At 42.0% G+C, this 26820-nt stretch overlaps 1 protein-coding gene across 1 annotated transcript in view; it reads left to right on the top strand.

The window, feature by feature from the left end:
- TANC2 (tetratricopeptide repeat, ankyrin repeat and coiled-coil containing 2) overlaps window positions 1–26820 on the top strand; it is a 190794-nt gene that overhangs the window by 92987 nt on the left and 70987 nt on the right. Inside the window, exon 6 of the mRNA XM_082194652.1 lies at window positions 8249–8359. Coding sequence (XP_082050778.1) covers window positions 8249–8359 — 111 coding nt within the window. The remainder of the gene's footprint in view (window positions 1–8248; window positions 8360–26820) is intronic.

The raw sequence follows: 26820 nt of genomic DNA, 5'->3' as shown, positions 1-26820 counted from the left end.
AATAATAATAATTTATTATTTATACCCCGCCCATCTGGCTGGGTTTCCCCAGCCACTCTGGGCGGCTTCCAACAAAGCACTAAAATATAATTAAACATTAAAAGCTTCCCTGAACAGGGCTGCCTTCAGATGTCTTCTAAAAGTTTGGTAGTTATTTTTCTCTTTAACATCTGGTGGGAGGGCGTTACACAGGGCGGGTGCCACTACCGAGAAGGCCCTCTGCCTGGTTCCCTGTAACTAGACATTGGCAAGGGTGGGTTAAGTGTATGTGAGGGGGGGAGGGAAGCTCCATCGCTTCCCCCCACTGAAAAGGGTAGTCCGATAAAGGACTCCGGGGGGCGTTGCCCTGTCCGAAGCCTATGGAGGTGTGGGCCCAAGGCATGCCCCCAAGCGGTGACTCCGGGGCAGTTCCTAGTTGACGTGCCTCAGCAGGACTCCCTCTACTGGTGGTTAACCCTTGCCGGTCTTCATGCAATTGGGCTGAAGCTGGCTAGTCGATAGGGCCAATGCCTAAGCCAATACCGCTCATTCCTGTAATCAATAAAGTTGTGGCCTATTTCGCCCATTAACCTTAATTCTTGGTGTCCTGTGTGTTTATTTCTTCCTGGGAGGGGGCGGGAATTCGCCACGCAACTATATGATGCTATCTCTTATCAATTTTGGCACCAACTTAAAGACTTACTTATTTACCTCCTAGGCCTTTGGGTGATTCATTGGTCTCTGCTGCGGTGAAGCTTATTTTATTGTCCTGTTATTTTCTATTTTCAGCCTGTTAATGTGTTAATTGGTGCTTTATTTATTGTTGGCAGTTATATTGTTGGCAATTATTTTATTACCAATCAGTTATAATGCACTCTGGGATCTTGAAGAGTAGAATAAAAATATGTTAAATAAACAAGCAAATAAACTTACCCAGGAACATGTCAGGATGCAAAGTTTGAGAAGCACGAAGTTTGAGAACCTCTATGACAGACCTTTCTACTTAATGATGAAAACTATATTTATTTATAACATTCTTCTTTACCATAAAGCCTATGGTTTATTTTATTTTTAAAATAATCCCTGAGGTGACTGAGGGCAGAAGAGTGAAAAACTAAATTTGGGGGTGAAAATGAGTTAGTCACAAATATGTATCAAGGATATTTGGACACTTTTAATAAAATATTGAAATGCATTCATTTAAACAAGATGCTAAAAATGCTTTTATTGTATCCAAAGATGTAAAATGGGAACAGAGGAGTACAAAGCAATGCTGGAAAAACGCCCTTGGTTTGTTTTGCTTAATTTAGCCATTCTTCTGCCTAGTGACTAAAGTGAATCATGCAAGGTTTAGCTGTATAATTTGTGAAGCAGTTTTGAATTCAAGAAATATAAACATTTGGCGTGCTTCTACTACTTATAAAATTATAGTCATATTCTTAAAAACAATTGTGATTCTGTGATCCTTAAATAGTTTGTAAACCCTAACTCTTGGCTATAAAGTCAATTAGCAGCAAACTACTAGCTTGAACTGCAAGGGACCAAATACCAAAAATAATTAGAAATAGATTTAAAAGCAAATGTGAGGAAAATAACCCAGTGCAAATTGGAAACTTCTTTTCCTTTCTTTGATGCATTTTCTAATTCAAACTAAAAATATTTGTAAGATTGTTTGCATTTCTAATTAAAAGCTAAAGGTTGTATTTCAGCCAGCAGAAAAAGAGCCTTTGAAATTGGTAGTTAGGCAGTATTTTTAATTAATGCAGCAGATTTCTGTCATCCCACTCTGTCTTCTAAACAGATACCTTCCTCAGTTTATTTTTAAAACTAAACTTATTTGGCTAATAGAAGTGTTTAGCTCTGAGTTATATATCTTGCCATATTTTGGATTTTCTCACTAGGAATTAAGAGCAACGTGGCATCTGCTTGTGATACATTCCAAGATTGGAGCAGATCATTCCATAGGCAGTTGAAAAAGGAAATAAATCACCCATTCTTATGACCTTTAATGAAGGAACATACATACCAACATTTGATTTAATCATGAATTTTGATTTAAAATAATGAAACCCTAGTGTAGCTTTTCCAAAACCTATGGGCAGTGCGTTTCAGTGATCCAACATGGGGGGACGGGACCTGAATCTGCGAAGTAGACTCTTAGCCTATGTAGACTTGTGCTACGAAAGCATAAATTGATCAAGACGATATCTGTGCTTATAGAGTAAAATAATATTGCTGTGCTATATTAGAAGCAAAAAAACGTGTTCTGATGAATTGAAAGAGCCGCAAAAAGATTCCACTGAGCACATGGATTGACAATATGACAGACTAGCCACATACGAACGAATTGCATGTCGACACAAACTAAGAATGGATAAATATGAAGAAATCTGGAAGGAATATTTAAACGATAAGGGGGACGGTGGTGGGAAGTAGGGGGATGAGAGGTGGAGAAATATTGTTAAAAAGGTGTAGTCATAGGTATATCAGTACTCAAATCTGAAATGTTAAATTGTGTTATTAATGATATTGTGGTTTTTTGTGTGGTTTTTGTTGTTGTTTGTATTGAAAAAATGATTAAATTTTTTTTTAAAAAATAGCTGGCTAGTAGAAACTAATGCTTGCCTACAAGGCCAGCCATAACATAACACACCCCTGTTACAGATAGGTAGCCGTGTTGGTCTGCCATAGTCAAAATAAAAAAATTCCTTCCAGTAGCACCTTAAAGACCAACTAAGTTAGTTCTTGGTATGAGCTTTCGTGTGCATGCACACTTCTTCAGATACACTGAAACAGAAGTTGCCAGATCCTTCTATATAGTGAAGAAGAAGAAGAAGAAGAAGAGTTTGGATTTGATATCCCGCCTTTCACTCCCTTTAAGGAGTCTCAAAGCGGCTAACATTCTCCTTTCCCTTCCTCCCCCACAACAAACACTCTGTGAGGTGAGTGGGGCTGAGAGACTTCAAAGAAATGCGACTGGCCCAAGGTCACCCAGCAGCTGCATGTGGAGGAGCGGAGACGCGAACCCGGTTCCCCAGATAACGAGACTACCGCTCTTAACCACTACACCATACTGGCTCTCTAGTGAGAAAGTGGGGAGGGGTATTACTCAGAAGGGTGGTGGGAATGCCAATCTCCAATCTCCCATTCCCACCACCCTTCTGAGTAATACCCCTCCCCACCTTCTCACTATATAGAAGGATCTGGCAACTTCTGTTTCAGTGTATCTGAAGAAGTGTGCATGCACACGAAAGCTCATACCAAGAACTAACTTAGTTGGTCTTTAAGGTGCTACTGGAAGGAATTTTTTTATTTTAACACACCCCTGTCTTTTATACATAAGCCTACTGAGTTCTATAAGTAAAGAAATTGACCCAGGAGTTTGGATCTTAATCAGAAGAGTAGGTCTGGGATAAAATTTGAATCTCATGTTCCTTAATTTTATTTGTCTCTTAATATTACAGCATTAGCATTTCATGTTTTCTTTAGATGGCATTCCACACCATTACATTTAGGTCACATTAATATAGATTTTTCTTCTTTAAATTGGGGGGGGGGGGGAGAGCGCAGATTTATTCCCCTGGAACATTGTTCTGTTGCTGAGAGAACTATCCAAAGATCTGTTCTTTTCTGGTTTCAGGTTGTTCAGTATATCAAGAACATTACAGATTTCAGAGTGCTATTTGAATCTACAGGCATTATATTAGGAAGCTTGATTGCCTTACTCCTTGTTGCAGTCAAATATGTAATCACAAATCAAGGGATCTCTTAATTGGATACCTGCAGATTATTTCCTGGAATGGTGGTTATCTTTTCTGAGTAATATAGATTCTACCACTTGTCATATGCAAGACCTTAGAGGGTTAAAACTATTTTTATTTTGTATGCCCTTATGTAATGGGTTGTGATGCTGCCACATTTTCCTTGTAAATGGTGTTCCTTATTGATGTTCATTAGTCCTTTATATTCTGACTTCCTGGTGCCTCTATTGCTTACCTGTTATGCTCTATTGCTATTTAGCTTTCTCTCTTTTTTTTAAGAGTAGGCACTTCCAATATGTAGCAGAATAAGGATCTTGTTTTTTGTTTTGTGTAATTATTGTATGACTTATTGAAATAATGTAAAATTAACAAGTTTTTTTTTTTTAAAGGAATGTACTCTTAGCCTCACAATAACCCCAGAGTTAGGTTATGCCGCAAGAGGATGTCTTTTCCAAAAACCACAGAGAGATGTGCATGGATGAGCAAGTCCAGCACTCTGTTCTTTACACCATTCTGACTCACATTGTTTAACGTCTGTAATTGGATCTTACAAGTTGATGATGTGTAACTAGCAATTAATGTGCTGCTTCTCTGCAGTGGATAGTAGAGTTCCTTTAAAGCTTTGCTGGGGTCACTCAGGGACTTGTTCTTGATGTTAAGATATTCTCTCTCTACACATCTCTGGGTGACATCATAAGTCTCATAGGTTTCAGTGTTGCTTATAGGCTGATGACACCCATGTCAGCTGCTCTAACGTAGAACTCCCCCCCCCCACATATGTGTTGCTGGCTCTCTTTATATTTTTGTTGTTGTTGTTTAGTTGTTTAGTCGTGTCCGACTCTTCGTGCCCCCATGGACCAGAGCACGCCAGGTACTCCTGTCTTCCACTGCCTCCCACAGTTTAGTCAAACTCACGCTGGTAGCTTCGAGAACACTGTCCAACCATCTCATCCTCTGTCGTCCCCTTCTCTTTGTGCCCTCCATCTTTCCCAACATCAGGCTCTTTTCCAGGGAGTCTTCTCTTCTCATGAGGTGGCCAAAGTCTTGGAGCCTCAGCTTCAGGATCTGTCCTTCCAGTGAGCACTCAGGGCTGATTTCCTTCAGAATGGAGAGGTTTGATCTTCTTGCAGTGATCCATGAAGGGGCTTTATATTTTATGTAAACTTTATATTTGGGTGCTTGATTGCTTTCCCCAACTCTTCTGTTCTGCCTCATGCTCATGCTGCAATTTTGAACACACTTAGTTGGGCATAAGTTTGGAACGTAAGTCCCACTAAGGGTAAATATGTTTAACTGGTTGCTGTTATATGTTTGGTTCCTGCAGGTTTTGTCTACAGAGCTGCTCACATATTTTCAGTTATTTTTGCTGTTTTTTTGTTAGTAATAAGTTCCATGCCTGTCCCTTTCATATTCTGTATGCTTTGTCACCTTTATGTGTGTTCTTAGGTCCAATAACAAGCTTATTCACAGGGATACATGGGTCGAGTCATCTTGACCACTATCGTTGTAGATCCAACAGTTATAATAATTGCTCAGAAGACAAAATAAAAAAAAATTCTTCCAGTAGCACCTTAAAGACCAACTAAGTTAGTTCTTGGTATGAGCTTTCGTGTGCATGCACACTTCTTCAGATACACACGAAAGCTCATACCAAGAACTAACTTAGTTGGTCTTTAAGGTGCTACTGGAAGAAATTTTTTTTATTTTGACTATGGCAGACCAACACGGCTACCTATCTGTCTCTTGCCTTAATCATGCAATATTTGATGAAGCATGGGTACTTTTCTCTGAATTTTATCCTTCTTTCTCTTTGTTCTTTCAGTCCAAGATAATATGGTAATTCTGTCATCATTGCATATTCTGACATTTTGTTTAACCGATCTTTCACAGAAGGTGTTTATGTTATTTCACATACAAAACCACGGTTGTCATATAAAATACTATTTCTTCATGTCATTGATGGACATACCCATCTATAGAAATTAAAACATTATTTTGGATATCAGTATTCTAATTGGAGTAATTCTTTTTGAAAACATGTATAGTTTTTTCCATTGCTTGATCAGATGTCAATTTATTAAAATGAACTCCTCCAATTGTTGAGGACTCTGTTAAAGGGCCCACCTGCAGAGTTGAAGTGCTTTGCTAACATGGGCATAGTCTTCTCAGTTGGCACCCTGTTTATGGAATTTCCCCAAAGAGCTGTCCATCAGGCTCATATTTGACCATCACTTTGGTGTCAGACACCAGTGTCAAACACCGCTTTATTATTTGTTTAAATGTCTTGACTTTTGAGATTTGTCAAGTGGGTTCAAATTATTGTTTGTAAACTGTCATAGGGACTGCATGGTCAAAAGGTGGCATAGAAATTATGAGCAGTGTTTATCACTTCACCCCAAAGTCTCTTAATTAAGTGTTTTGAAGCAGTCACATGATTGCTTTGTCACGAGCTCAGCTCAGCCTACAGATTTGTCACACCAACTTTTGTCCTGTGACTTGCAGGGCGAATAAGCAGAAGGCATGCTTTTCTTAAATTTCAGTCCTGGTGCCCTTTAGGTCACTCAGAGGAGCATTTTAGGCTATCACAAACAGAGGTAGGTTAAGATGAGATTGCAAAATTCCTCAAGATCTGCCAGTGGGACTCACGGTGGAAGAGGGATCACATAATAATAATAATAATAATAATAATAATAATAATAATAATAATAATAATTTTTATTTATATCCCGCCCTCCCCAGCCGAAGCCGGGCTCAGGGTGGCTAACAACAATCAAATGATCCAACATTCTAAAAACATTTCATTATAAAAATTAATTAAAATCAAATTTATGGCAACCATTAAGCAAAATTCTGTGCAGATTGCCAGAGGAGGGAGTCAGGCTGCGCCCTGACCAAAGGCCTGGTGGAACAGCTCTGTCTTGCAGGCCCTGCGGAAAGATGTCAGGTCCCGCAGGGCCCTAGTCTCTTGTGGCAGAGCGTTCCACCAGATTGGAGCCGCAGCCGAGAAAGCCCTGGCTCTAGTTGAGGCCAGCCTAACCTCTCTGTGCCCTGGGACCTTCAGGATGTTTTTATTTGCAGACCGTAAGTTCCTCTGTGGGACATCCTGAGTATTTCAGTTAAACCTAGTACTCTGGCTTCTCTCCCAAGCTAGTTTTTCAGGTCTAACAGATGCTTGCTTTATGAAATAATTTGTGTATTATAAAACAATGGAGTAATTTGGTTATGATTTTATGTACTATCAACATAGTAACTTAGTTATAAATATCTTCAATCTGAATTCAGCAATCAGCACCATTTCTTTCATGGTTGACATGTTTTAAACAGTAATTATGAAGCTCTAAAAATTTGTTCTAGAAATCTGTTCACTACCCACACAAATGTGTAAGTCAGCCTTTGGGAGGCTTGCGTCTTCAACCTGCGATGAAGTGGAATCTGTTTAAATACTTGAGCTACCTTCTTTGGCATGCAAGTTCACATGATAGGCTGCCTCCCACATTGCTTCCTTGCTTTAATTCAAAGAGGTGAATGATTTAATTCTTCTTCTTTATTTAGGAAACAAATTTTCCCATAATTTAATCATAGCAAATTAATCTTCACTAAATGTGAAGATTGTTTATTCTTCCTAAATTGAAATTTGCACGTGCTGTTTTCCTTTGCATAAACTTTCTCCTGGGAAGGTGGTGTCAGGCTAGGTAGCTGCTGGGTTACTAAAAAGATGGTAATTTTTCGGATGCTTGGAAGCTCTTCAACGTTGGTTTTAGAACATTTGTTCAGATACTTTTTTTTATCCTTCTAGGGTCTTTGGCCAAATAGGTTGTGTGGGTTTTTGCACGTCCTACAGGAAGAGATTGCTTTCATTTCACATATTAATGTGACTCGGTTATACTGTCTTCTGTTATCTGAAAAAGCTAAAGTCTGTTTAGAACATCAGAGTACAGTCTCATAAGGCCTCCATTCAGTAAGCAGAAATTGATGGTATTATTTGCACAGTGACATATTTGTGTGCCCTTAGGATTGTGCGGAAGCTGTAACTGGAAGGAGTCTGGTGCGTGATTCTTTTGTTCAAAGTGGCTTATAGAATGGGCAGTGAAATATGGTTCCTTTAGATTACAATGGAGGATGAATTATTCCCATCACTTGTGCATCTGCATAATCTGTCTAGGAGACATAACCTTTAGTATGCAATTCTAACCATACTTATATTGGTGTAAACCCCATGGGACAGAGTGGAATTTGCTCCTGAGTAAATATGTGTAGGGTTGTGCCATTAACTGTTTTTATTTCACCTGGAGGTGGTTTCTTCACGTAAGTTTTCTCAAAAGACAGCGTGGAAATTTGCATTTTTAACATGATCCGCCTCTTTTCTTAGAAATGTAGAGTTCCCTTTTTTGGTTTTACAAAAGGGAACATGATCTGGGCCTGACATAGTTTGTTTAGCTAAATGCTTCCATGTGTTATTTACTGTTCACTTTCTCATGACCTTCCTTTGTGTTCCCCTTCTTCTTAAGCTCCTCTAAGGAAGGCAAAATTTGTTGAGAGCCCTCGAATTCCAGAATCTGAGCTTGGCTCACCAACTCTCACTTCTGCACCAAAACTGGACCTTGATGCCTACTGCCCTGGTAAGCATGCATGCAAAGCGCTTACTTCGTTCGAAGAGAGACACCATTTAGACCTTGATAAATAGCTTACAGGTTTTATGTGCTTATCAAATCTGGCAGTTTTAAATTTTGGCAGCAGTTGCTTACAGTACTTGATGCTTGAGTTCTTAGGTGTTAAATTAAGGCTTTCCAGAACTGAAATTACTTTACAGCCAGCATTATATCTCTGCTGGCTCATGTAATGGAGAATGTTTGGAAAAGTTACAGCATTCATTTTTAAAATTGTTTTTTAAGATACATTGTGTTGCTCATTCCCTCTGTGGCCTTGGGTGTTGGAGGTTGCTACAGGAGCTCCTTGCGTGTTTCTGGGTCAGGCTGCTACAGATGTGAAACACTGGTACTGAAAGCAAAGACAAAACAGTTTTATTTGCCTATTTCCCAGCCAGAGGTGGGGGACATGTTGTGCTCCTTCTGGGGTAGCTTGTCCGCCTTTGGTCCCCACTTTGCACTTTGCTCTCACCTGTGGCTCCTAGAAGCTGTCAGCATGTGACAGCAACCACACTATAGGAAACGACTTCAGCTGGCCAGCTAAACCAGGTGAGGGTAGTCAATGGATCTCAACCCCTTGGTGAGTTAGGAATTTCCCCTGCATGTGAAGACAGGCTCTGGTGGATTGAGCAGACAAGACCAATAGTGGGTCCAATGGACAAGAAGATAGTTTCTGCATGCTCTGTAGAGAGAAGTGAGTGGCAGATGGAGCTTGTCAACCTGGGAAGATAGCCCATCTAGGAGAAGGAAAACTCTGGTCCTAAACCTCCGCTGCCTTGTGGAATATCGTTGGGAGAAGGAAAGGCTAAGAAGTAAACCCCACACAAATCCAGAGTCGAGTTTCTAAGATGATTGGATGGTGCCCTGTACGTCTCCTTCCGGCAATTCCTGCAGCCAAGCTGGTGCCAAAGGTATTGCTCTGCTTTCCTTTGGACCACATCAGCGAGGCCAGGAAGGGTCTTGTTGTCCGGGCAGCCCAGGACCCCCATACACACTACTCCATACATTTTTACCATCTATGCGAAAGCACAGGGTGAAGTCATATGAATTGACAAGCTGAAACAGAATCCAAAGAAGATGAATGTGCTTGTACTCAATCATACTGGTGATCTAGGCGAAATGTTCAACCTGTCTTGGATGGAGTGGCATTTCTGATGAAGCAGGTGTCTGTCTTGCAGTATTCTTCACTGTGTCATTTTTCCTGGATACTCGGGTGAGGGTGGCCATTAGGGTGCCTTTTATCTACTCCAGTAGATAAACTGGCTGTGTGTGGTTCTTTCCTGGAGAAGTTGAATTTGGCTTCAGTCATCGGTCCTTCACTTGCCTCAAGGATGGACTAGTGACGTTGGCTTGGCAACTTCATTAGTCCAAAGTGTGATAGCCAGACCTTTGTCTGAAACCTACAGGCAGGAAATTATTACTGTCTGTCATATGTCAGTTTGTTAGCATCTTATCCTCTTCTGGGCTCGATTCAAAATGCATGTTGAAGCATTGGCTGTAAAACGGTTTAGGACTAATTTGTCTTATGGATCATTTCCTCCTATATGGACTTGCTTGGGAATTAAAGTCAACTTCAGAGGCCTTGCTCTTGGTGCTGTCTTAAGATAGCCACGAGTGCCTGTGAAAGGCTGTGCTTTTTATGTGGTGGTGTCATAGCTCCAACCCCGTCAAAATCCATGAGACGCTTTCTCTGTGCCTTTTCCACCAGAAATTGAAGACACTTTTGTTTCAGTTGGCTTTTAAGGCATTGTTTTAACGATTTTATCTTTATTTTATGATACCGTACTATCTTGATACCTATACAGTAGTACAATAGCAGCATAGAATATTACATTCTATTATAACACAAGAGTGCTCCAAAAGTGCGCCCTCCCCGTCACACAGAAAATCTCCCAATGTTTATGTGAGCAGACTGAGGAGTGGATTTGGGCGATGGCCAGTTGCTGGGGGAACCTCTGCACGGGCTTTAGAAAGATACCTGCACCTGACCAATCCCCTGTCCCGCTCTCTGCCATGCTTGATGCTTATGGGGCACTGAGGCTGCCACTCGGCTAGGTTGCTGAGCTATTGGTCCTTTGTTCCAACCTATCAGCAGGCAGTGCCGAGGAGCTCTGCCCTACGCCACTGCCCCCTTGCCAGCTGGTGCTGCTGGCAGCACTGGCGACAACATGGAATAGGAGGACAAGCGGGTTATCAGCTGCAGACCAATCAACAGAGTGGAGTTACAGCTCTCCAATCACCTGGACAATAATTGAAGTTTTTATAAGGTTATGAAAAATAAATATTAGGCATCACATTTGGTTGTGTGGGGGCCCCAATGGAGAGCTAAAAGCAAAATACTTTACAATTTGACTAAATAAATGATAAAGAAGTGAATAATTAAATGTATAGATTGAATATATAATCTCCTAGGAGATACAAGTAAGAATACCTATACTGGTTATTTTAATACTTTAATAAATATTTTACAGTGTTGCCCAGATATGTGTGGATTTGTATTTTCCTGCATCATATTATACCAGTAAGACGCTCTCCAATTCTATAAGCATATTGGTCAATTTGACCATATATACTATGTGCCATACTCCAATTAACCAGTCATCCAGTGTCAGAGTCCTTAAATTAGAGCAAATAGTTGTTCATTCTGCTGTCAATAAATGTTGGACCGGTTCCCTGTCATCTGCTAATTCCAAATCTTTATGCACCCAAATAATATAACTAATGGATCTGTTGGTAAATCTGTTATTTCAGTTTCTTATTTACTGTCCAAAGATTTGCTGAATATCGGCATTATGTACTTTATACCCTCAGCATGAACAACTTGCTGTTCTGTAAATACAATTAAGATGTAGTACGGTTAAACACCATTGAAATAGAAATTTATAAAAGCTTCCTTTAAAACTGATACTGACCATACATTTTGAACAAAGCAGATACTTTCTGTCTCAAACATTTGTAGAACTAGATATGTCAACTGGAAGCAGGGGTGACTGTAGGTAAGAGTAATCTCATTCTCCCCTCTACATCTAAGCAGGGTTTTGACTGCTAGCCAATTGAATTGCAAAGATATTTCTTTTCCAGCAACAGGTTACGCCCTTTCAGAGATTTCTGGGCGATAATCACTTTGGACAAGGGAGTGTTGCCTGGAATTTAAAAGGTTATGCCATAGAGCTTATTCGTGCTCTTTTAGACGCACCTTCTGTGGTTTCAAAAGTTCAACTTCAGTTACAACTTCAACAGGAAATAATGGGGTCTGGTTCAGAAAAGTGCAGTGAAGGTTTTGCTACCCATTTTGTAGGGGAGGAAAAAAAGGAGAAAGAAAAACACCTATATTGGATACTACAAGGGTCAAAACTACAAAACTTGGAACTGCTTTCATAAAGGGAATTCCTGCTACTGTTAGACAGGAATAATGTTTACAATAATGGATTTATAAGATGTTTGTTCTCATGTCTTTTCAATAAACAATCCAGAAGTTTCCCTTTCAAAGCATTAATTCTATCATGCAACAGCAAGCTATCACTGTGCTTTGGAACACATAAAAAAAAAAGCCTGACTAGCTTTTCAGATACCTTTTAATTGAATAACTTTCTAAAGAAATGCCTGAAGTAACTGATATTATAATTTGAAGTCTTGTTTATTCTGTTATATTTTATTCCATGAAGACCCATTTATCCTAAATAAAACCCAATAAGACAGGCACGTATGTACAAAGTGCAGTGGTACCTTGGTTGTCAAACTTAATCTGTTCCGGGAGTCCATTTGACTCCCGGAACCATTCAGAAACCAAGGCATGGCTTCTGATTGGCTGCGGGAGCTTCCTGCACCAAATCGGAAGCCGCGTTGGATGTCCAGCTTCCGAAAAACGTTCGCAAACCGGAACACTCACTTCCAGGTTTGCAGCATTCGGGAGCCGATTTGTTCGGGAGCCAAGCCGTTCAACAACCAAGGTACCACTGTATTTTTTTTTATGTGATAACTTTTAAAGGCCTGCTGAAAATGTTTCTATTCCACCAGGCCTATGCAGGCAATGAAGAAAACATCTTTCAACAGTAGTTATTCAATGTCTAATTTTAATTACTTTTATGGTTTTTATTGTATAACTTTATGTATTATTGTAAACCGCTTTGATTGTTTTTAATGAAGTAGCAGTATGTAAATATTTTATAAATCAACAAAAAGGAGGACAAAATTTGGCAAAAGAAATGCAAACAGACAATAAGAGATGCTAGAAAAGAGCCATTGCTTGAAAGATAAAGACCAACTACAAAACAATTATAAATACATTAATAGTAGGAAACCGGCTAGAAAGGCAGTTGGACCTTTGAAAAACAAGGGATCAAAGGTGTGCTAAAGGCAGATAAGGATTTTGCAGAGAAGCTGAATGAATTCTTTGAATCTACCTTTTCAGTGAAGCTATAGGGTAGATCCCTGTGCCTGAACTAACTTTCACAGAAAGGAACAGAAGCAACTAGCGGTGACAAGAGACAACATTTTAGGCCTTGTTGGCAAAATAAAAACTGATATATCACAAGGTCCAGATGGCCTCCACCTGAGAGTTCTGAAAGAACTCGTGTGAATATTACTCTGTGCGACCCTCTGTAGCTTCTTATTTTATCTACTGATGGATTTCCTCCAGAGTTCAGAAAGGAACTGGGAAGGAGATGTGGTATTCCTCCACTCTTCAATATAGGAAAGTGGTCAAAGCCACTAGGGGAAGTGTCTCATATGTAGAAGGGGTCTAGAAGACTCTCTGCAGCCGACCTGGGTATGCACGACTCCTAGGGCTGAACTGTATGGAAACCCATTTGATAAGCATCAGTTACAGTGGTGCCCCGCAAGACGAATGCCTCGCAAGACGGAAAACTCGCTAGACGAAAGAGTTTTCCGTTTTGGAGGTGCTTCGCAAAACGAATCTCCTATGGGCTTGCTTCGCAAGACGAAAATGTCTTGCGAGTTCCTGCGGGTTTTTTTTCCTTCCCCCCCTTTTTCTAAGCCGCTAATCCGCTTACCAGCTGATCCGATAAGCCGCTAAAAGCCGCTAATAGCGCTAATCCGTCAATGGGCTTGCTTCGCAAGACGAAAAAACGGCTAGACGAAGAGAATCACAGAACGGATTCTTTTCGTCTTGCGAGGCACCACTGTACAGATAACAGCAGTAATGGTTTTTTCCTTTCTCTTCTTTGTCTTCACCCTTATTTTGGAAAGGCACTATGGGCACTACTGTTTGGGGTCAAAAGCGCCCTTAGCTCATTTCCCGCAGACACAGAGATAAAGATTTTGTACTTTGGGGCAGGACATTGCTTTCATTAAAATAAAACAACAACAACACCCCACCCATCTGGCTGGGTTTCCCCAGCCACTCTAGGCAGCTTAGGTAAAGGTAAAGGGACCCCTGACCATTAGGTCCAGTCGTGACTGACTCTGGGGTTGCGGCGCTCATCACACTTTATTGGCCAAGGCGTACAGCTTCCAGGTCATGTGGCCAGCATGACTAAGCCGCTTCTGGTGAACCAGAGCACCGCACGGAAACGCCGTTTCCCTTCCCGCGGGAGCGGTACATATTTATTTACTTGCACTTTGACGTGCTTTTGAACTGCTAGGTTGGCAGGAGCAGGGACCGAGCAACGGGAGCTCACCCCGTCGCGGGGATTCGAACCGCTGACCTTCTGATTCGCAAGTCCTAGGCTCTGTGGTTTAACCCACAGCACCACCCGTGTCCCTTTACAACATCTACATCTAAAAACATAATAAAAACATCAATCCTTAAAAATCTCCCTAAGCACAGCACATACTTGTAATTATGTGGAACTTGCATCAAAATAATGGCCTGTATTCTCACCTTTTAGCATGAATATGCCTATTCAAGCTTCCAGCCAACCACCCAAGCATTCTTCAGGATTTTATAACATGTAAAGAGCTCAAAGGGGGCATTCCCCTCCATTTCCCCCTTTAGTCCTCCTGCCCTTTTATGCAGTCTGTGATCTTTCAGTGGCTACTCAGCATGATCATTCACCATTGATCTCCTTCACTCCCCCTTAAGCTTTGGAGGAAAAACACTACTGCCAAAATTTGGGGCTCCCCCCAGGTATATTAACACTTCTTTCTTATTTCTCTGTGGCCTCATTTTGGTTCCATTTCTGTCAGCACTCACTTCCCGAATTTACTATTACAGTGGTACCTCGGGTTAAGTACTTACAGTGGTGCCTCGCAAGACGAAAATAATCCATTCCGCGAGTCTCTTAGTCTAGCGGTTTTTTCGTCTTGCGAAGCAACCCTATTAGCAGCTTAGCGGATTAGCGCTATTAGCGGTTTAGCGGATTAGCAGCTATTAAAGGCTTAGCGGCTTAGCGGCTAAAAGGCTATTAGCGGCTTAGCGGCTTAGAAAAGGGGGGGGAGCGAAAACAAATCGGAACACTCGCAAGACGTTTTCGTCTTGCGAAGCAAGCCCATAGGGAAATTTGTCTTGCGAAGCAGCTCAAAAATGGAAAACCCTTTCGTCTAGCGGGTTTTCTGTCTTGTGAGGCATTCGTCTTGCGGGGCACCACTGTAATTCGTTCCGGAGGTCCGTACTTAACCTGAAACTGTTCTTAACCTGAAGCACCACTTTAGCTAATGGGGCCTCCTGCTGCTGCTGCGCCACTGGAACACGATTTCTGTTCTCATCCTGAAGCCAAGTTCTTAACCCGAAGCACTATTTCTGGGTTAGCGGAGGCTGTAACCTGAAGCGTATGTAACCTGAAGCGTATGTAACCCAAGGTACCACTGTATAAGGAGTGATCAGGGCTTTCTTTCAGCTGGAACACACCAGAACTGAGTTCTGCCCCCTCTTTGGTGCATTCTGGCAGCTCTTTAGGTTGGGGCTGTGCGCCGGTGGGCGGCACAGCACCTGGGGTTGTGCGGTGTGCCAATCAGGTTGCCGCGGCAATCGTGTTGGTGCGGCGATTGTGGCTGCACAAGGTGGAGGTCGGCAGCATCATCGCCAAAAGTGGCGGTGGGGGGGGGCGCGAAGAAGAGAAGGTGGGTGCCCCCCTAAGAAAAGCTCAACAACTTTGGGCGGGTTCTCAGCAAGTTCCACCACCTCTTTTTCTAGAAAAATAAAAAGCCCTGGGAGTGATAATGTTATTATTAATTGCAATAATAATGACATGCCAGCTCAATCTAAATTCTGTGAGCTCCTATGACTGCACTCACGCCATAGGCTAGCAGCCTAAACCACCATCGCCCTCCCCACCCCAGCCCACTGTGAGCTATTTTCAGCCATCTTTCTCTGCGACTGTGGGGAAACTGCGGAGAGGAAACCAGAGGCTGTTCACCTGATAGAGTAGCACTTTCAGTGTTCCTGCTCTTCTTCCTCTTTGTAGGAGTCCTCCTTGCTCCTGCTTTAGATGGAAGAAATTTAACAGGTGGCTGCTGACTCTGCTCTTATTTACCATCCTCAAAAGGGAAGGTTCCAGTGTTCTCATAGTGTTTAAGTGTTTCACAGTTCCTGCCCTGCGTTGCTGTAGCATGTAGTTTGTGCATCTGCAAAGAGATCCCTTTGACTTACAGATCCAGGTACGTAACATGTAGCTTGGTGGTGGGGTCTGCTTTGAGGTTCTGCTTTTGATTCCCTCCTGTTTTGCTTGGAACCCTAGCACAGCAGAGTGCAAATGGCTGTGGATTTGCATGTCAAAACGTACGTTTTCCTAGCTTGCTAGTTTTGATTTTCTGCAGATTTTGATGAAATGTTTGCATCTCCGTGTAGTCTGCAGAAAATGGCATAGTTAGAAAGAAAGGGCCTCCATGACTTAACCTGATATGTTCCTTGACTCTTCTGTTCATCAGTTGACTTCTTCAGTATCTTGAGGGACTGCAGGCTGTTGCAGATGTGAGAATTCCATTAAATCTTTATTTAGCTGCAGCTCGCTGCTTGGCTGCTTCTGAACTTGGACTAGTTGCTTGGCAACCTCATGTAGGCTGTGCACAAAGGGAGCACAATGCAGGGAGACAAGACTTTTATCTGAAGAGTTGGGGAGGATCTATTTTTAGCCATTTTCTGAAATTTTGACTGCTGAGTTCTCTTATATGCACAGGTATTACATGAAGACTGTATTCTTGTGATGTGGACACTGACATATGCAATACTTTGATAAGTCACACAGAGTTTTCCCATTTAAAACTGGTTCTGAGAACAAGGTCAGAAAAAGAGGCAATGGCAAACACCGCGGTTTCCCCTAGGAGAAGGCTGACTTCAGTTTAGCCGGTGAAAAAATGTTGGAAACCAATTGTCGCAGTTTAGCACAGGCTATGTGTAAGGATGCATTCCTAATCCCGTCTGAGACCTGGAAGGTTAATATTACTTAAAGAAGCGTTTTGGAATAAGATAAAAATAAATGGCAAAGTCACAAAGCATATGGGAGAGTCATGGAGAGAGCTGTTTATGTGTCAGCAATGCAGTTCCATATGTTAGGATATCTTTCAGGGGAACTTGACTCCCTCCTTCTCCTCTCACCCCTCCCTTCTCTTCAAAAAGGACTGCAGTTCATTGGAGAGAAGGGAGCAAAGAATCTGACTTGCTGGGGAAGTTTGCAGCATGTTTACATACGCGTGTTTGCAGATGATGAAAGGAAAAAATAGAAGAAAATAGGCTTTTTAAGGTTTCTGTTGAGAATACTGGAAGCCAAAACTCACCAGAGGGAATTACTTTGACATAAAAAAGGTTTGTTTTTCTTGCTTCCCACCACCTCTCTCCACTCCCTGTTGTGGAACATTCCATATGAGGTATGTGCTATTTTCTCCTGTGATGAAATAGGGTTAGTCCTCAGAAACCTCAGGTAGGAGAGGGGGAGAGGAACTTCATGTTGCCGTTCATACTTAACATTTTGAAGTTAAAGCCAAGGTCTCTGGCCTTAATTTTCCTTCTTATTCCCCCACACTGTAGTTTCTCATTGCACTCCAGAATAGTTAAGTCCTTTGTTGCAGAGGTAATATTTCAATTATTGTAGTGAAAATGTTGACCCTCATTTCGTAATTTGAAGATTATTGCTGCATGCTGCCTCCCCCCCAAAAAACAGGATTCTTTTCATACTGCTGTGTTTTCACAATAAATTTGTAATGTTTTATAGAGAGAATTAATGGAAGAAAATGCCAAATGAGCAGATTATGTTTTACTTATAACCTTACATTTTGCCATCGCTTTCATATCATGAAGATTTTATCTGATCAACAGTGGAACATTTCTCTGTATTATATTTGAAGTAGTCCTCTGAGATTTTCAAAAAAAAGGTCTTTGGAAGCCTATTAATTTGACCCTGGATGATATAATGAACCAAAAGGCCCAAGGTGGCTTGAATACTTCAATTTATAGTGGAACCACGTGTTATGGATGGGATCCGTTCCGGAGGCCAGACCGTAACATGGACCTGATGCAAACTGAAGTACACGCATGGTGCAATTTAGCGCTTCTGTGCATGCGTGAGCGGCGAAACCCGGAAGTAGCCCGTTCTGGTACTTCTGGGTTGCCGCGGGACGCAACATGAAAACATGTAACCTGAAGCAGACGCAATGTGAGGTATGACTGTACTTGGGACAGCCCCACAAGATCTCAAGGGGAAGCATCTCAGATGCAAAAGCTATAGCCTTACCCCTCTTATTTGCCTTGCTGTGGCGGGCTCTTGGTTCCAGTATCCCAGAGAGACTACTACAGTGGAACCTCGGGTTACGGCAGGGATCCATTCCGGAGGCCCTGCCGCAACCCCAAAATGATGCACATCAAAGCCCTGTGTCTGTGCATGCGCAACTTAGTGTTTCTGCGCATGTGCGAGCGGTGAACCCAGAAGCAACCTGTTCCGGTACTTCCGGGTTTGCTACGGACGTTTGCTGAAGCAGATGCAAGCGGAGGCGGATGCAGAACAAGGTTTGACTGTAAATGCTTGGTAGAAGATGTTGCCCTTGTGAAATCTCACGTCCTACCTAGAGATTTTAGTATGATAGTCTTCCCAAAATAGGCAGCAAAATGTGGGAGAAGGGATGTGCGCACCATTACATTGTGACAATTTTTTTTTTTTTACAACAGCTACATTTCTAAATAAAATTAACATTGAGTAGAACATGGTTAAAAAGAACCCTGGAATGCCTTTCCCACAAAGATGCAGAGAGTGAACACATCTTTTAAGATGGCTGTCTTTTATTAGCTACCTCCCTGGCAGCATTGTTCCTTTTCCTTGGCGGCTGGTGCGATTCTTCAAATGCTGCTGTTAGCATGGTGCAGCCAGTCACCTTACAGAGTTACTTTAAAGAGCTGCAAACTACTTTGGACTCTTTGAGTCTGTAGAAAGGAGTCAAACATAAGATATGGCACAGAGGCAAAAGGATCTTAAGAAATCCTGCAATCTTAGTAAAGGGTTCAGAGAAGCACAGATGGGAATGGGGAAAGGAAGGAGCTGTTTCTGTGTGTGTGAGAGAGAGAGAGAAAGAGAAAGAGAGAGAAAGAGAAAGAGAAAGGAAGAAGTTATTAAAAGGAAGTCAGACACAAATGGGACGCAGGTGGCGTTGTGGGTTAAACCACAGAGCCTAGGACTTGCTGATCAGAAGGTCGGCGGTTCGAATCCCCGCGACAGGGTGAGCTCCCGTTGCTCGGCCCCTGCTCCTGCCAACCTAGCAGTTCGAAAGCACATCAAAGTGCAAGTAGCTAAATAGGTACCACTCCGGCGGGAAGGTAAATGGTGTTTGCGTGCGCTGCTCTGGTTCGCCAGAAGCGGCTTAGTCATGCTGGCCACATGACCCAGAAGCTGTCTGTGGACAAACGCCGGCTCCCTCAGCCAATAAAGCGAGATGAGTGCCGCAACCCTAGAGTCGGTCACAATTGGACCTAATGGTCAGGGGTCTCTTTACCTTTTACCTTTTAAGACACAAATAGGTATGTGGAGAACTAGGTAGAACATAAGTGTTCTTGAGAACCTAAAAATTTATTCAGAAATATGAAATGTATTCAGCATGTACGGATTTTTAGTTTAAAGAGAACAGAAAAGAAAGCGCTAAAATAACAGATTATTCCATCACATTGCTTAATTTGCAAAAGAAAGGAACTGGAATGGTTCAAGCATGATTGAGCACCATGCTCTGCTTCGGATGCCTGGCACCAGTTAATTCTATGCTACCCAGAGTAATGTTTGCCCATAAATCCCACTAATTTAAGTGGAGCTTATTTGCTGGAGCATCTGTTTAGGATTACAACCCAACACTCTTGAAACAGGTTGAGGTAGCTTAATATTCCTGGACCCCAAATCTTACTCATACCCCAACTTCCACTCAATACAGTAGGACGTAATTCTGAATAACATGCAGAGAAGTGAACTGCAAACTGCAACCAATGATAATTCAATCGTACCTCATGTTATGTTTGCTTCATGATATGTTTTTTCAGGTTGCGTCCCACAGCGACCCAGAAGTACCGGAAAGGGTTACTTCCGGGTTTTGTTGCTCGCGCATGCGCAGAAGCGCTAAATAGTGCTTCGTGCATGTGCAGAAGCACCAAATCACACCACGCACCTGCGCAGATACGCCGCTTCATGTTGCGGGCTTTTCATGTTGCGAACGGGCCTCCGGAACGGATCCTGTTTGCAACCAGAGTTACCACTGTACCAGATGACAGTTATGCATTATTTTACATTTGAGAATGCAGTGTGTGATTTTCTGTGCTGTTCCACTGCAGTGAAAATGTCATGTGCCCGCTCTACTATTCATGAAGTTATTCAGTATATGTTTCTGTGGGGTTTTTTTTTTTTTTTGATGGGTCAAAATGATTTGTCTGTTGCATTGACTATTGCTTCTGTGCTATGTCTATCTGCTCTGAACCACCTGCCTGTAAGGAAGCTGTGTGAATGAATAATGATTACCCTGTAACTTTAAGAACTGGTGTCTGCTTTCTTCCTCCTCCCTCCCCATCCCTTTTCCCTTTTGTGTTTTGTCTTTTAAACTATAAGTCCGAAGGCTGGGGCTGTCTTATTTTTTATTCATCAGTAGAACCATTCTAGGAGCGTTTTCAATTGAAGATAAGGAAAATGATTTAAGTAAATAATGGATGCACTGATTGACTAGCAGCCTTGACTAGCAGTAAAATGGGAAAGTAGGGATGAAGGAAGTGGTGTCTGTGAACAGCCATTGATATGGTAGTCGGTTGTTAGTAAAAATCTTTTTGCTATAGATTCACTCAGTCTTGGGCTTGTCCTCTCAGTTTCAGTGTTTCCCACTTGTAAAATGAGACAGATGCTTTTACAATGGCTTTCACATTATTAATTCCACAATAAAAGTACTGTGTGTGTGTGTGTTAGAGATTTGTGTAGGTTCTCTGTGCGGCCCAAATTACAAGAGGCATGATTCAGGTGAGGTTTCTGGTTATCCAGGTCAGATCATGCTGTTAACAAGGCATCTCCAGTCAAATAAGGGACTCCTTTAAAGTCCCAAGTTGCTCTGTTGGCTTGGGTGCCCAAAATTTCAACATTTTGCCATTTAAAATAAAGCAGCTACTGCATCTTTTTAAAAAAAGAAAAGCAAAAGCAATCTATTTATTTTTATTCTGCTGCTTTTCTTTCTCTCTCTTTCTCCCCACCGGATTAAATTAGTTTTGTTCTTAGCTTGCAAACTTTTTAAAAAGCTTAGGGTCCTTCTTCAGTTCATCTCTGTTCAGTTGAAGGGCTCTTAATGTGATTTATTTCTGTGCTTTTTATTCTAATCCCTATCGGTTTTCCAGCAGAACACGTTTGATTTCGCTTATTTTTCCTTGGGTTTGGGCTAACTTTTCCATTACCCCTGCTGCTGCTGCATGTGTGCTGTTTGTTGTCCAAACTATATACATTTACAGTTGTTGTTTTCCTTCCAGTTTTAGTTTGCTAACTTAAAGTTTCATCCTGCTCTCTTTGGTTTCAAGGTACCTGTGATTTCATCACATTGAATTACTATTGTCCAATATTATTAATGACTGATGTTTTCTCCCTTCCGCTCTGTAGGCCTCATACTTTCCCAACACTCAGATAAGCTGCTTGTCTCTGAAGTAGGCTCCCAGTGGTGTTAGGGACAGGCAACTCTGTCTTAGTTTCTCATTTTTCCGGTTGTGTTCCACACATTTCCACATCATTTGCTGGATTGTTTTTTAAAATGTCCTCATGAAAAGTAAGCAGCACTTTTATTTCTCATAATGCACACATTTTTACTTGCCATTTTGCCTAATACAGTCGTACCTTGGATCTCGAACGCCTTGGCTCCTGAACAAATTGGCTCCCGAACAATCAAAATCCGGAAATGAGAGTTCCGGTTTTCGAACGATTTTTGGAAGCTGAACATCTGAGGGGCCTCCGCGGCTTCCAATTGACTGCAGGAGCTTCCTGCTGCCAATCAGAAGCAATGCTTTGATTTTCGAACGTTTTGGAAGTCAAACAGACTTCTAGAACGGATTCTGTTTGACTTCGAAGGTACAACTGTATACTTTTTTTTTGGGGGGGGGGGAAGCAGTTTCCCCTGGCAGAATTCAAAGCAATTTCCCTAAAACATTTTTTACTAATATATGCATTTGTATGCACAGTTTACCCCAGTAGACACATTTTTTACATATTACTTGGTGGGAGAAAATTTTGAAGGTTGGCCATGTTTTGGTTCACATACAGTGGTGCCTCGCAAGACGAAAAGAATCCGTTCTGTGATTCTCTTCGTCTAGCGGTTTTTTCGTCTTGCGAAGCAAACCCATTAGCGGATTAACGCTATTAGCGGCTTATCTGCTGATCGGATCAGCTGATAAGCGGCTTAGCGGCTTAGAAAAGGGGGGAGAAACCAGCAGGAACTCGCAAGACATTGTCGTCTTGCGAAGCAAGCCCATAGGAGATTCGTTTTGCAAAGCACCTCCAAAACGGAAAACTCTTTCGTCTAGTGAGTTTTCTGTCTTGCGAGGCATTCGTCTTGCGGGGCACCACTGTATTTTTTCCTAAAAGTGTAATATTTACTTCCCTTCAATGGAGAACTTCTCCATTGTCGCCAAGAATTGCTGCAATGAAAGATTTTCTGAAAAACAACAGCAGCCCCCTGTCTACATCTCAGACAGTCATGTCAGGGAGGGGAGGCTATCTAGCATAACCATTCAGCTACATTGGATTCCCCTCCCCTCCCCCCCATCTGACAACTTCATGGCTATGGAGGCTCTAGTAGATGAGGGAGCTTTGTCTGTTACAGAATTATTAACATATTGGGAGCCAAAACAATTACCGTATTTTTTGCTCTATAAGACTCATTTTTCCCCTCCTAAAAAGTAAGGGGAAATGTGTGTACGTCTTAAGGAGCGAATGCAGGCTGTACGGCTATCCCCGAAGCCAGAACAGCAAGAGGGATCGCTGCTTTCACTGTGCAGCGATCCCTCTTGCTGTTCTGGCTTCTGAGAGTCAGAATATTTTTTTCCTTGTTTTCCTCCTCCAAAACCTAGGCACATCTTGTGGTCTTGTGCGTCTTATAGAGCGAAAAATACGGTATTCTGTTTATTGTTTTTCAGACTTTTGAAATAAATACTAACTAGGGCACTTAAATCTTCCATTTCCCCCGAAGTGCTACTCTAGGCTGTAAACCATAGAGAAAATGGATCGGAAATTAATTTCTAAATGAGATAAATCAGAAGAAAAACTTTGGATTTTACCATTAACTTAAATGATAAAGAATGTTACATTTAGCCTTGTTGGCCTCTTAGGAGACTTTGCAAGTTGGGAAATTAATGCATTCTCTGGGTTCTGTGACGGGGTGGGAGCAGATATATCAGAAAACAGGATACCAATGTGGTTTCAAAATGTTGAGATAAGGGGATTCCTTTTATCAAAATGTGGTGCGCAGGGTATTGTCACTCATTTGCTAATCTGCAGGAAGTGTACAACATATGGTCAACTTTTATCTTTGTATAGTGTAACCACTCAAAGAGCTCCCTTGTCAAGTAGGAATCTGGTAAAAATGCAGCATACTATCTACTACAGTGGTACCTCGGGTTACATACGCTTCAGGTTACAGACTCCGCTAACCCAGAAATAGTACTTCAGGTTAAGAACTTTGCTTCAGGATAAGAACAGAAATTGTGCTCCGGCGGCGTGGCGGCAGCAGGAGGCCCCATTAGCTAAAGTGGTGCTTCAGGTTAAGAACAGTTTCAGGTTAAGAACGGACCTCCGGAACGAATTAAGTACTTAACCCGAGGTACCACTGTACTTCATTGCACTGGCTCTCTGCAACTTCAGGAATATATTACCAAGCTGGACGTATCAGTGGTGGAGAGATTTTTCAGGAACTTTTTCATCTGAGAGCATGCCATTCTATAATGGCAAGTCTGAGGAGAGATGGGCATAAAGGTTCCCCAGTACTTCTTTGACTCATGTTTATGATATCAGCATTTTTCCTTATTTAGCCATCACCTGAAATGGGACCTTCTATCTGTAGGCAAGGCCCCACTTCTTATAGCTACTGCATAAAGGTAAAGGTACCCCTGCCCGTACGGGCCAGTCGTGACCGACTCTAGGGTTGCGTGCTCATCTCGCTCAAGAGGCCGGGAGCCGGCGCCGTCCGAAGACACTTCCGGGTCACGTGGCCAGCGTGACGAAGCTGCAACTGGCGAGCCAGCACCAGCGCTGCACACGGAACGCCGTTTACCTTCCCGCTATACAGCGGTATCTATTTATCTACTTGCACTTTGATGTGCTTTCGAACTGCTAGGTGGGCAGGAGCTGGGACCGAACGACGGGAGCTCACCCCGCTGCAGGGATTCGAACCGCCGACCTTACGATCAGCAAGTCCTAGGCACTGAGGTTTTACCCACAGCTCCACCTGCGTCCCCCATAGCTACTGCATATATGACCCCAAAACTCCTTTATGCATATAGGTAAGAGAGCTATGAGGGACACGGGTGGTGCTGTGGGTTAAACCACAGAGTCTAGGACTTGCCGATCAGAAGGTTGGTGGTTCGAATCCCTGTGACGGGGTGAGCTCCCGTTGCTCGGTCCCCGCTCCTGCCAACCTACCAGTTCGAAAGCACGTCAAAGTGCAAGTAGATAAATAGGTACTGCTGCAGTGCGAAGGTAAACGACGTTTCCGTGCGCTGCTCTGGTTCGCCAGAAAGTGGCTTAGTCATGCTGGCCACATGACCCGGAAGCTGTACACCGGCTCCCTTGGCCAGTAAAGCGAGATGAGCGCCGCAACCCCAGAGTCGGTCACGAGTGGACCGAATGGTCAGGGGTCCCTTTACCTTTAAGAGAGCTATGAACTTAAGTTGCCATCTTGACCACTGGCAAACATTGCCCTCCTGACTTGGTCTGTGTTTCCTTTTCAGTGCTGGATGAAAACCTTTTTATTTGTTACACTTTTTAGTTGTTTTAGTGTAGATATATGATATTATGCTTGCCTGCTGTGTTTCCGTGATTTATTTATTTTTTGTAATTGTATTGCTTGGTGATTTATTTTTTGTAGGCCTCTGAACATTTCAGTTGAAGAGAGACCAATAAATACTTTTAGTAACATAGATATTGTTGACTAGAGCAACAAAGGCGGTTCGAATCCTGAATAAATTTAGGGCAGAATAACCAAACAATTGTGGGAATATAAAGTATCCTGAAGTTGCGGACTCAGTTTGCCAGTCAAGCTAATGCTGGGCATCTTCATACTTAAAATGGCTCAAATATTTTGCGCAACGCATTTATTCAGTAAAGAATATTTAGTCCTAATTGTGCTTACAGTGTCCACGGTTGAACCTCGGGTGTGTAAAGTAATAACGAAGATGTGAGTTCATTGCAGCATGGAGGACAATTTTCCTTCTTACTCATGAACCAGTCAGCCCACTCATATTTAATATCTACCTTCCAAATGAGAGTATGGGATATTTCAATGTCTAGTGGAGGCCCAGCACATCTCCTGCGGGAAATTAAGTATCACAGCAAATGAAAGCAAAACAGGTAGTTAAAAGCTCAAATTTGGGAAACTGTTAAATGAAATGTGAATCGACTGCAGTGTCTTAGCCAAAGGTTTGTGGCTGGAAGACTGCAACTGTTAACTGAGCTGGAGAAAGGAGGAGCTTGTACCTTCTCCAACGCCAGATTTTTTCTCTCTCTTTAAAATGTTCCAAATTAAGTTTTAATATTTCTATATTTCCTCCTGTAGTAGTGCTTTCATGATCTTTTAATTTATTATGCTAAACAAAGATCATTACTCTGTTGTCCCAACAACTGTATATGAATAATGAGAGCAACTGTGGAGATTCTAGGTTGCATGATTGCTGAGCTTCCACTAAAACTTGCCCCCTCTAATGAAGCCTTGTCCATGTAAAGGCCAAATGAACCAACAGAGCTGGGTGTGAAACGTTGCAAATTATTCTGATGAAAATTACTGATAAGCAAAGTATGTATGTTAATTTATTGAGCTGGACTTTTATAAGCTGTACCTTCTACAGAGCAGACAAAAGGAGACGTTCTGTGTGGGACAGAATTCTTCCGCCAATAGGGAATACAGCTAAAGAAGAGTACTTGTAGAAAATGAAAGAATCTCTTGCACATCCCTTCCCCAAATAGGAGACCTTAACTTTTCCCCACACTCCTGTTTTGCTGTGAACTGTTTGAGCAGGGATCAGACAGACTTCTTGTAAATCCTCTTTTGCATCTTAGCAGAACATAAGTCACTTTCTGGCCATCAATGAACAGGGGCAACACTGTTGTGTCCTAAATGTTAAGATTGCAGAAAGAAAAGTAATGGTATATTATTTGTTTGTTTGTTTGTTTGTTTGTTTGTTTGTTTGATTGATTGATTGATTGATTGTTCATTCATACCCCACCTTTTCCCCTGACAGGGACTCATAGTGGCTTACAAATAAAATAGCAACAGCTAAAAATATTTTTTATAGTTAAAACAATTAAACATTAATAGAAATAATACTGTATTTACGCAAATCTAATGTGCAACGCAATTTTCAAAACCTTGAAACCAAAAAAGTATTTGCTGGCAAATGTAAATATGCCATCAAATTTTATGTGCGCCCTAATTTTCACAGTGTAATTTGGCCAAAAATTGTGTGCATTACATTCAGGAAAATACGGTATATGTTCTCTCTCTCTCTCTCTCTCTCTCTCTCTCTCTCACACACACACACACACACACACACACAACAAACAGACATGGCACCAGCCCTCTCATTAAAAGCAGTCAGTTCCCCAACGTCTGTTGGAACAAGATGATCTTTACCTGCCAGCAGAAGCACAACAAGGAGGGAGACAGTCTTAACTTTTTCTAGGGTGGGAGTTTCAAAGTCTGAGAGCAGCCACAGACAATATGTGTTAATGACCGTAGTCCAGCAATTGCGAGGGGGGATGAGGCAAGTGGGAAGGAGAGCTTCTTTGGGGCAGCATTTGCCCCTCTCTTGAGCTGCCCATGTGAATGAAGTTCATTGAGGTAGT

This window comes from Podarcis vaucheri (assembly GCF_965113315.1).
Source record: "Podarcis vaucheri genome assembly, chromosome: 13".
NCBI classification, from domain to species: domain Eukaryota; kingdom Metazoa; phylum Chordata; class Lepidosauria; order Squamata; family Lacertidae; genus Podarcis; species Podarcis vaucheri.
The sequence above is the reverse complement of the archived record's forward strand: the minus strand, read 5'-3'. Positions and strand labels throughout refer to the sequence as shown.